Genomic DNA, 11,403 nt, shown 5'->3' with positions numbered 1-11,403 from the left:
TCGCTCTCTTTCTCTCTTCTCTCTATATATATATAGAGAAGGAGAGAGAGAGGGAGTGAAAGAGGCGAGGTGGGAGAGAAGAGTAAGGGGAAAGACGAGAGAGAAGGAGGTGAGAGCAAGAGAGCAACTCCAGAGAGAGAGAGAGAGAGAGAGAGAGAGAGAGAGAGAAAGGAAGAAGCAGAGGGAGAGGGGGAGAAAGAGAAAGAGAAAGGTGGGAGAGAATCGCTATATGACAACAAAATCTCACCTGGTCAATAAGCTGACGCCGGAACGGGTTGTCCTCTTGAAGAACCGAAGCCCAGAGGTCCGGTTCACGACGCTTCACAAGATATCGTGCCTCGCTTTTGAACAGCGAGTTATCATTGCAAACCTTGTGTCAACAGACATAAAAGAACGTGTGAACGAGCAACCGAGTCCAGGTGTTTTAAATTAACATGACCAGCTGTTTGAGTACCATTAAAAAAATGGCAATCAAGGTGGGAAAAGGCATCTGTACAAGGCTAAACACTCTGGCTCTGGATATAATGTGATTAAGCAGTTACTTCCTTATCTGTCTGAAGTGTAAAGATTGATTCTACAGCAAATTACCTTGATCAGCTCCAAGTCACATTGGCCTCGTTCATAAGCAATGCAGGCCAGGTGCGGGTCACGTTTCTCACAGTATTTCCCAACAACAGCACTGTCATAGTACTTGTTCTCTCTGTGGAAATTAACGAAAATCATATAGAGATCGAATATAAATAAATAATTTCATTTACATGGCGAATACTATATACTGATGTATATATATATATATAGTTAGATAGATAGACAGATATTGATATATTACAACCATCTGTTACGAAACTAACAAACCACAGCCTACAGTGGCATACACAACTCCAGAGACACACCTGAGGAAGCGCTCCGCATTGTTGTTCATGTCAATGTAGATCTTTGCCAGAGCGTTGTGGGTAGCTGTCTCTGTGCTGCCACCATGCACCTTGCTTTCCAACCAAGGCAGCAGCAGTTTCATCCTGTAAGATATCACAAGCTACGTCATCGCCTTGCAAAACACTTTAACGACTTCACCCCCCCCCCCCTGTAACATGTGTTTTGCACGTGTTACATGAATTAGTCAGCGAGGCTAGACTAGGGTTGTTTGGTGACGGACCAGTTAGTCTGTGTAGACGCAGCGTCGCGCATATTGGGCGGCTACATTGATGTTACAGGGAGTTGGATAAGTGGGTTTTAGGTTAGGCAGTTTCTAGGGTCATTGTGAAATGGGGGTAGGACGCGGTCTGGGAGAACGGGTACATGTGCATGCAGGATGAGTTGTATGAGTTTTGGGGGGAATATATAGAAGAGAGATGTAGGAAGGGGATTCTAGTTCTGGTCGCAGAAGGAGGCACACGCGCGTATGTGCGTGTGCGCGTTCTTTGTCTCTTTGTGCGATGTGTCTGCACTGTATGAGTTATTAAAGATTATTCCGGTTACAACACAAGTCTCGCTTTATATCATCATTCTTGTTTACTCCCCGATTCACTAGTGGCACGCAGTCGGGATATTAACATCTACGACAGGGACATCAAAGGCTCAGTCTACCTAAAACGATGTCAAGTGAAACTTCAAGTTCAAAGTGCAGTCTCCTCACGTCACCTCTAAGCTAACCTTACCTGTTCTTCTTTTCTACTTCAGCAACGAGTTCGTCCACAGAGAACTGACCCTTCACGGCGACTATCAGCTGCTTAATGGTGTCCTCCGAGCAGTCGACGTCGAGAAGGCCTCCGACGACCACGGGCAGTCGGCTAGGGTTCACCTAACGATTAAATATACATAGCCACAGATGAACATGCGCAAAACTCTTACGCACCACTACGTAGCCTACACACCTTCTGCACGTAGATCTCGATGTACTTGAGCAAACGCTTACGTTTACGTGATATTACGCACCACTACGTACACGTAGCCTACGCTCTACACGTACGCATCTACACAGACGTACGCCACAGCCTACCTTCTGCACGTAGATCTCGACGTACTTGTGCAAACGCTTACGTTTACGTGATATTACGCACCACTACATAGCCTACGCTCTACATGTATGCATCTAAGCAGACGGCTACACAGACGTACGCCACAGCCTACCTTCTGCACGTAGATCTCGACGTACTTGTGCAAACGCTTATGTCTGTATGTTTACTTACGTTAGCGTATACTTACGTCTATGTGATATTACGCACCACTACATAGCCTACACTCTACATGTACGCATCTACACAAACGTCCTTCTGCACATTGATCTCGATGTGCTTGTGCAAAAGCTAATGTTCATGTAATATTACGCGCCACTATGTAGCCTACGCGCTACATGTACGCATCTACAGAGGCAGTACACTTCTACGACGCACAACACAGCCTACCTTCTGCCCATAGATCTCGATGTACTTGTGCAAAAGCTAATGTTAATGTAATATTACGCGCCACTATGTAGCCTACGCGCTACATGTACGCATCTACAGAGGCAGTACACTTCTACGACGTAAAACACAGCCTACCTTCTGCACGTAGATCTCGATGTACTTGTGCAGGTTGTTGCGGTACAGGTAGAGCACGAGGTCGTGCACAAAGTCGAAGCGGTCGCAGACGATGATCAGCGGCAGCTGGTCGGTCAGCTTCGCCTCCTTGAGGAAGTTCTTCACGCGCTCGGGATCGTAGCAGTTGCTCTCGCGGCAGATGCGCTCCACCTCCTTGATCTGTCCGGTCTTGCACGCGGCCTGCGACGGTCGACGTACGCGACATGAGAGCCGAGATAGTGCTACGTCGCCGGCTTCGACATTCTCACTAGACTACTAGCCAGCGGCATATTTTGCTAGCTGATTGTAAATGTTTTGCTAGTTTTTTTTTGTACTTTTAGCAGTATTGTTAGTTTTGAATGTTTTGCAAATGTTTTGCTAGCTGATTGTAAATGTAAATGGCTGGGTGTCACTAAATCAGGATAATATATTCGATGATGGGCGGGTATTATTTAACGCATTGCTCTTGCATTGTTTAAATGAATTTTGGTTAGCAGATTCGAAAGATAGCTAGTGGTCTTATTGTATAACTAGCCCAACAGCCTAGTGAAAAAAACACGCACTATTAACCATGCATTATATTGTGGCTATAGAGCTTGAGACAAAAACAAGGGAACAGAAACACTCCTCCCACTCATATTTGCTATTTTTGTTTGGGAAATCCACCTCTCGCATAAGGTCAATAAATTTTGTTGCAAGTTCTTGTTACGTTCCATACCTGAATGTACTTGAAGTGCACTTCTGGGTCCTGGCTAAAGTTGACAATAGAACCAAGGAAATAGAAAAGACCTGAAAACAAGTATAAACAAAATTTTCTAAACACACAATATGCACACAGGCATGCTTGCACAGGCAAGCACTTTTACAATGTTTTTACAACCTTACTAGTACTGTAGAATATATCGACAATACCATACGATAACTACGCATTTAAAAGATCAAAATGTTTTTCGAGTATCCATACAGGAACACAAAATTACCTTCAAAGCTCTTGAAGGATTCAAACAGATCGATGAGGGAGTTTGTGGTGAGCTGCTCGTGGTACTTGGTAGCGACTTGCACGGTTATCTGCAGGTTCTGGCGGATGTTAGCCGTCAGCATCGCCTTCAGGCATTCCAAGCTGTCCTCCACCGACAGCGATCCGAAGTAGACCACCAGCCACTGCAAAACACACGTCGCAATTTTACTCGAATGCTAAGATTATATACTCTACTACAGGGAAAAAATTTATTTTTCGGGGGCTACTTTTCAAGCTCGCGCCGTGCATGAAAATAGCACTCTAAAATTTGGTTTGCATTGAGCTCTATGCAAATATCCGGGGGCTCTTTTTGGCATTTCCGGGGCTATTTTTGGCATTTCGGGGGCTAAATCGCCCCGAGCCCCCGTGTTTTTTCACTGCTCTACTAATGCTAGACTATACGCACTGCGAAGACGGTGTTAAATGTGACAAATCAATCAGATCTGGTAAGCGTAACAGATCGCTAGTGTTCACATTCGTGGCACAAAGTCAGTAGACCACCAGCCACTGGTAAACACACGTCACAATTTTACTCGAATGCTAAGATTGCTTACACACTGCGAAAACGGTGTTAAAATGTGACAAATCGTCAAAGCAATCAGATTCTGGTAAGCGTTAACAGACCGTTAGTGTTTACATTAGCTGACTATAAAAACTCTTTTCACATTTTAGTAGTCATGTTTAGTCACTCGAAAATAACTCTGCAAAAGCGACTACTGCTCAACTATAACTCTGTGACTACTCTACAAACAGTGCAGCGAACAGACATGTCTATAAGAAGAGCTAGTATCGTCTACTACTACGCAAACAAGTGACAAGTGATTGGGGGATCCCAGATTTCCGTCTTACCATCTCCACGGTAATGCAGTAGTAACTCCACGGGAAGTTACAAATAATATATAAGTTATATGTTAATTTATGTAAGTAACAGTAAGTTAGTTAGAGCACGCTTTGCAGTTGTTAATGCCGACAAAGGACTGTAACCAGTGCAGCACCTACCGCCCTACATACCTCGGGGTTCAGCAGGTGCGTGTGAACTACAGCACGCTTGATGTCGTACAGGTCCGTGTAGTGTTCCAGCGCCCTCTGAAGGAGACCGGCCTTCTCGCAGAGCTGAGCGATGTGCGCGCGATCGTAGTGCGTGAACATCTGGTTGCCAAGTATGGCATCAGCGACCTATAAACACACGAGTAATAAGTGACGATAAAGATACTATGGCCGGACACTATCAAACGTAAATACATCCCCTCACAAACACATAGTATTGAGTTGATGCTATTGACGATTGAGTGCTTGCTAATGCAGGCACAAGCAACTTTACACTCGTAATTTTATACGTAGCCGATTCTTTCGCCGCTCGACGCCCGTGAGTTTACCTGAGGTGCTGACATGAGGTTCATCTCAAGGAGACGAGTCTGCAGAGCGCCCTCTGACGGCCGGTTGTTCTTCAGAGCGTCGAGTAGGAAGGACGTGCACTGCTGAATCAGGTTCGACTCCATGAAGATGTCGACAATCTGGCGCAAGAAAACAGGGAAGTGTAATTTCCACAAGAGCCCTACACCTTTTGTACGAAGACAGGGAAATGCAATTACTTTTTAACATATTTTGAGGTCCCAAAAGGCACAGAGCCATACCGGGTATGACAGCAATGCGAATTCACTGCCATCGTTATTGTTTGGGGGGCACCACGACAAGGAGGACACTTCAAGATACGACGGCAACGGTGATTAATTGCCATGGTTATCGTCTGAGCTTTAGGGGCACCACGATAACGAGGGGGGCAGCATCAAAATTTCCAAAGTTGCCTTCGGAGCAAGTGTAATTAGGCCCCTACCTGTAATTAGTGTAATTACACCCAGGTACAGCCCCCTACCTGGTTGATTTCGGCGAGTGGCTCCTCGTCTGCGACCAGCATCTGCGCGAACTGCAGTCCCTGGTCGGGGCTGACCCTCATCACACTGCGTAGCAGGAAGATGTAGTCCGGTGTGAAGCCCAGCTTCTTCGAGTAGAGGATGATCTTCTGGAACTGTCCCGTCTCCGCAAAGCACTGGATCACCTGAGAGAAAAAAAGCAACAAAATGCAACGAATGCCTCCGGATGTCCCTTATGTTTACAACAAAGTCTCAGCAGCCTTATTTACTTATTTCGATTTCAATATCTCAGAACTGTCCTTAGTTCCAGTGAAGCTTTTACTAGAACTACTTCAGTAGAACTAGTTTCTAGTTTCTACCGCAGTGTTTCACATGAATGTGCTGGCACATAAGCCTGGATCAGCAATGCCCGCACATTGCGAATGCTCGCATCCATGCAACTTACTTTGTTCGGTACATTGGCCCGTAGGTAAACGGCGAGTGCTAGAGTTGGGTCAGCCTGCTTCACCAAGTCACCAAGCTCCTCACTGCATTCAAGCTGTCAAGAAAAGAAACATTCAAACTATAAACACAAAATACAAGAACTGCAGGAAAACCATACGAAACGCTATCTCAGTTAGCGGCTAACTATACTGGTTGCTAATCAGAGGGATATCATATAGGAAATGCTTAATTCCGCATCTCCTAAGTGTTCGAAAATTTACTCTTCAATGTGAAACACTACATAAAACATCTCCACATTCAGAGATTAGCGGCGAAAACGTGACTAAAGAAAAGTTGGTAAACTGGTAAAAGGAACATGGGCTACTCCCAACGTCAGACACTTGCCTGTTCGCCCTTCAGCCACTTCTCGATCAGCTGCTTGCGACCTTGCTGCAGTACGGGACGGCACAGCTCGATCGACTCGTACTTGTTCAGCTGGCCCTGGTCCAGCAGGATGCTGAAGTACTGCAGCTGCGGCGACGTCTGGCCCGCCTGAGTAGGAACCTGCTGAAACTTCTGGATCGTCTGTGGAGTTCTCAGGATGCCCTACGTAGCGGAATGTCAGATGTCAGCAACCAACACGCGATACCATTAGGCGACGTGTCACGTCGGGTGGACTCAGCCACTGCATGCGTGCTGGGAGAAGCGCGAGAGAGCGTATTACTAACTGACTAACCGACACGGCAACGCGAGGTCATCACATGACGTTATATTATTATTATATATTACTATATTATTGAAATTAAATTATTATTATTATATATTACTATATTATTGAAATTAAATTATTATTATTATATATTATAATATTGTTATATTATTGAAGGTAACGTGAGGTTATATTGTCACGCGGAGTCGGCAAACGTGCGCCCGCGGGCGAAAACGGACATGAGCGCACACATGTCGCATGGATCTCACCTTGGGGGCGCTAGCGGCCACCTTGGCCGCGTCCGAGTAGCTGCCCTGGTTGAACAGCGTGTCGAACTTGCGCACAAACAGCTCCTCGGCGCCGGCGAGGTTGTTTCGCACCGCCATGCGCAGAGCGAGGTCCGGGTTCTGCAGCACGTTGGTCACGTAGGGAACGATGGTGTCCTCGTCCACGCTCACCGACAACACCTGTACGAAACACACGACATCTCGCTGATGACACGGCACACAACACCGCAGCCTCTCTCACCGACGTGACAGCAGCTGCACGAGTACTCGAGAAAATAGCAAAAGTCAATGTGTGCACGCACGCACCATGCACACACACACACGCACGCATGCACGCATACACACACGCAGAAACACACAGATGCACATATGGACATGCACGCACGCACACACACTCAAACACACAAATGCACTCACGCACTGACGTTTGCGCGCAAACACTACGTCATACCTGGCCCTTCCTATTCACTCCAATAATGCCGCTGGTGGCATCATGAGGTGCCGTCACAAAGATGGTCTCGCCGCTGATGCGGTTCGTGTAGATGCAGGTACCTAGCTCGAGGTCGTACAAGTGGATGTAACCGTACTTGGTGACCAGGAAAATGACGTCGTACTTCTGGCTCACCTGTAACAGCATGAGAATGCTTACATCTATCGCTGTGCACCAGGTTAGGTGGAGCCCTCCCTTCCATCATTAGAATACAACTGTACAACCGCAACGATATTAAAACACCAGTTAGATATCCAAAAAATACTGCTTGTATTACTGCTTATTCATTGCTACGAATATAAAATGGGTACACTCGTGGGTCGTAGTAGCGATCGAAAGGAGGTTAAAGAAGGAAGCATACCTGCATGGCAACAGGAAAGTCGTTCTGTGCCTCGGGTGGAAAGAACACATCAACCGTCTTCTTCTGGAATGGTGTGTTTCCCGTTGGCGCTGATCCTACCTCTATGATGTGTAGCTGCAAACAGGAGACAGGGGTCGAAATTAGATTTTTATTATGGTATCCATTCGGGATACCAGGTATTGAAATCTGGTATCCACCCCAAAGATCTGGTATCCCATTTTTTGGATAGTAATTTCAACGATGTTGGCATCCAAAATCTTGAAATATGCAATAATAGCATTTGAAAATTATTAACATGTAATGTAATTATTATATAAAAACATGAAAACATATTCACAGATATGCACAGACAAGTACACTGCAGACGTATTGTCTAGACGCATTGTCTGGTTCGCTTGATACAATGTATACACATCCCGATTTTTACTATCCCGGCAGGATACCAAGCATTGAAATCTGGTAGCCAACACAAGAATCTACTATCCCGCGGATATCGGGATACCGCTAATTTCGACCCCTGAGAGTACTAGCCACATTAGCTTCTCATTCACAACCACTTGATTTCAATCTTCGTGCGCATCTCACAAACAGAGACAACGCAAGGGACAAAGTATTCTGCGATCACAGTGAACATTGGATGACTGCCACATGCGTCACGACAACGCGCAATTTGCTTTCGTGTAGCTGCCACAAACATGCGTGCCTCGTATCGCTGCCGCGACGCTGTGAACTAACCTTGCCACCTGCTGCTCCTCTGACTGCAAATGTAAACAGGGTCGACTCCTGTGCATTGCCCTCCATCTTAAACTGCGCAAATGCGGCAGCGTGGCCCTCTATCGGCTGACTGACCTTTCTCTCAACGGAGTACAGCTGCATGGCACCCTGCACACGGTTTTGCTGTGGAGTGGGGAAGAGACACATATTACAATAACATTTCAGCTGATGTACACATGCACGTTCCGCACCATCTATAGATTGAAATTTAAATATAACTTCTGGTCACATTTCAGAATAACACTGAATAACCATGTGGCCAGATATATATTTTTTGTTTTATGTTAAAATGGCTACTTGACACATTTTCTAACACTCTTAACACCTCTACATTTTCTGCACAAACCTGTGCAGATATGCCAATGACCAGCAGCCACTGTTGCTTCGAGTCAGTTCTGTAGTTGATGATCTGACATCCAGCCAAACTCGAGTGCCTGTCGAACATCTTTACCGGCTGCGAGTCTCCATCCATTGCCCAGTGATAAACTGCACACAACACCACCACACAGCTATGACTCACACTGCCAGTTACTAAACAGGGCATGTTAGAGAAAGAAATATTGTGGCACAGACAAACTAAATGGAAACGTTAAGCTATTTTAGACTAATTTATTTAGGCTATTTTAGGTAATTGCTTTTACATTACGATGTTTAGCAAGTAACAGTGTGTGTGTAGTAGTTACCTGCAGTTTCGGTGACCATTGCTACAGTGTTAACATTGATCCACTTCCAGAACTGTATCTCATCCACCATCTGATGTGCTTTCATTTTACTCTTCATCTCAATATTGAAAATCTGCAGCAATTTGCCCGCTGAAAATTAAAACAATCTCATGTAGATTTCTATCTGATCATACATTCACCTGTAAGTAAGAGTGAAGGTTAATTGCAACTGTTATAATACATATATATAGGAATAGGTAGTGCAGCATTATCTTGAATATACAACAATTGGCCATGCGTCTTTCATACGAAGTTGAACCATCCTGTATGTTAAAATGGTACACCAGACACTGACTATTGTATCTTCTTACCAGTATTTTTACTACCTAGCCTAAGTATTATTTACTCAAATGTCACTTGATGTTTACTATAGCTAAGTTTTCATATCTGCCCCATTCATCTTATTCTTTTTACTTGGAAACATCCTTTAGCTTTCGAAAGAAACTTTTAATTATGGTAATAATGGTGAATGATATCAATATTCATCACCGTTTATACCTAGATCAGTACATTTCATTAAATACTAATTAAGCTTAAATACATTGAAAGTTTTTTTCTTGCATATTCCCTGTTTAAAAGTGGTGCATCTAATATGCCTAGGGGACTAATATATCAGACCTGCCAACCTGTGATTCATGAAAATAGTAAGGCATCACTTACTTTATAGGAATTAATGAATTTATTAATTATCTGTTCAGATAAAATCTGAAATGACTTATATAACAAAAATTGAAAAAAAATTCAGAAATTTCAATGCCAACAAAAAAACTGAGTGATTGGACTGTTTTCAATGAGAAGGCAGGAATAAGGCAGATGAGTCTCAAGTAAATTATTCTCTAGATCACGCAAGAACAACGTGAACGCGTGATCCAATATGGTTGCGCCCACAATCGCCAGATATTTCTCGTCTCACAATGTAAAAAACATTAATTTTCACAAGTCGTAAAAAATCGTAAGTTTTTCAGTTTGATCGTACATTCGAAAAAATCGTAAGGGTTGGCAGGTCTGATATATGCTATCAAATACAGTAACAACTATAAGCTGACAGACACAACCACCTACTATGACCCAAATATAGAATTATACGTACCCTTCAATGCAATTACTTTGCTGGCGGGGTTCATCACAGCTGAGTCAGCTGTGATTGGCCGGCGTATTGGATTAGCGGTATCAGCAAGGTCGATGATAACAACCTGTGCCGTCTCGCCGACCTTCTCTCGGACACAGATGTACTTGTCCGACTCCATCGTGAGTGTGGAGAATCCGATGTTCGCGGCATTGATGCCGATATTTTGAAGCTGAACGCAAAAATTTAAGATTAAACACTAAGAAATGTAAGATTGTGTTGCGAATGCTTTCTGCTACTCTGAAGTAAAGCCTGTGCATCTACTCCTAATAGTTATTTCCAAAGCAACAGAAACTCTATTTAGACTGATCAGTGGCATAGTGGCATGTTTATATTGCATGTATTTACGAGATACACGAGTAAATTTTATTTATACATCCACACAGAATTGCATCAACCAAAGGCAAAGGCTGTTGCCTAATTTTTGTACTGAAATGATCCTTCAACGTTAGCTAGGATAACAATTACAAAGAAATGAAACTTCTATTGGTTTAAATCACATACTATGGTATTATACAACAGACAACGTGATAATTAGTCATTCTGTAGTAAATTCCATCTGCTGCTTCCCTGTTTTTGAGGGCAATATGAGAGTGAGATGAGATGATAAACTTCGTTTATAATTATATACCCCTTTTAAACATGAACAACTACACTGTAGACTAGTCTACAACACATATTATCCTAAAAGTTATCTATAACGTGACAGCATGAGATGTAGCTCTGCCAGAATATCTACTAATTCAAATTTTTATTTTCATTAATAACACTGTAATATGATTGCAAAATGTTGAATTGAAATAAATTTTACCAATTTAGAAATAGGAGCGTTCAAGTTGGTAAACAAACTACGTCATTTTGGCTCATGCGCAGTTTACTGGTTGGCAAAAGGCATTGCTTCTAAACCGTGTTTATGCGGTGGCATTGTAAAAAGAAACGTAATGAGCCATAAACAGGAATATATACCAGTGCAACGATGGAAAACTTCAAATCGTTTCAAGCTTATCAGTATTAAAGTATATTGTTTACAAACATAAATTTTGCCAAAATCTTTACTTGTAACCATG

General features: G+C 43.6%; 1 protein-coding gene across 2 annotated transcripts in view; it reads right to left on the bottom strand.

Moving 5' to 3' along the window:
- The window catches only part of LOC106808829 (clathrin heavy chain 1-like), a 26,546-nt gene that overhangs the window by 13,618 nt on the left and 1,525 nt on the right, over window positions 1-11,403 (bottom strand). For both annotated transcript variants that reach the window (XM_014811702.1, XM_014811701.1), the window contains exons 2-20: window positions 10,301-10,508; window positions 9,172-9,300; window positions 8,835-8,974; window positions 8,450-8,611; window positions 7,715-7,828; window positions 7,315-7,488; window positions 6,846-7,043; window positions 6,273-6,473; window positions 5,890-5,982; window positions 5,447-5,629; window positions 4,950-5,087; window positions 4,585-4,749; window positions 3,536-3,716; window positions 3,274-3,344; window positions 2,538-2,756; window positions 1,656-1,798; window positions 894-1,016; window positions 589-700; window positions 248-370 (exon numbers count right to left, since the gene is read on the bottom strand). In XM_014811702.1, coding sequence (XP_014667188.1) covers window positions 248-370; window positions 589-700; window positions 894-1,016; window positions 1,656-1,798; window positions 2,538-2,756; window positions 3,274-3,344; window positions 3,536-3,716; window positions 4,585-4,749; window positions 4,950-5,087; window positions 5,447-5,629; window positions 5,890-5,982; window positions 6,273-6,473; window positions 6,846-7,043; window positions 7,315-7,488; window positions 7,715-7,828; window positions 8,450-8,611; window positions 8,835-8,974; window positions 9,172-9,300; window positions 10,301-10,508 — 2,877 coding nt within the window. The remainder of the gene's footprint in view (window positions 1-247; window positions 371-588; window positions 701-893; window positions 1,017-1,655; window positions 1,799-2,537; window positions 2,757-3,273; window positions 3,345-3,535; window positions 3,717-4,584; window positions 4,750-4,949; window positions 5,088-5,446; window positions 5,630-5,889; window positions 5,983-6,272; window positions 6,474-6,845; window positions 7,044-7,314; window positions 7,489-7,714; window positions 7,829-8,449; window positions 8,612-8,834; window positions 8,975-9,171; window positions 9,301-10,300; window positions 10,509-11,403) is intronic.

The sequence above is a fragment of the Priapulus caudatus genome, unplaced genomic scaffold, assembly GCF_000485595.1.
Source record: "Priapulus caudatus unplaced genomic scaffold, Priapulus_caudatus-5.0.1 Scaffold308, whole genome shotgun sequence".
NCBI classification, from domain to species: Eukaryota; Metazoa; Priapulida; class Priapulimorpha; order Priapulimorphida; family Priapulidae; genus Priapulus; species Priapulus caudatus.
This window is presented reverse-complemented; position numbering and strand designations above follow the sequence as displayed.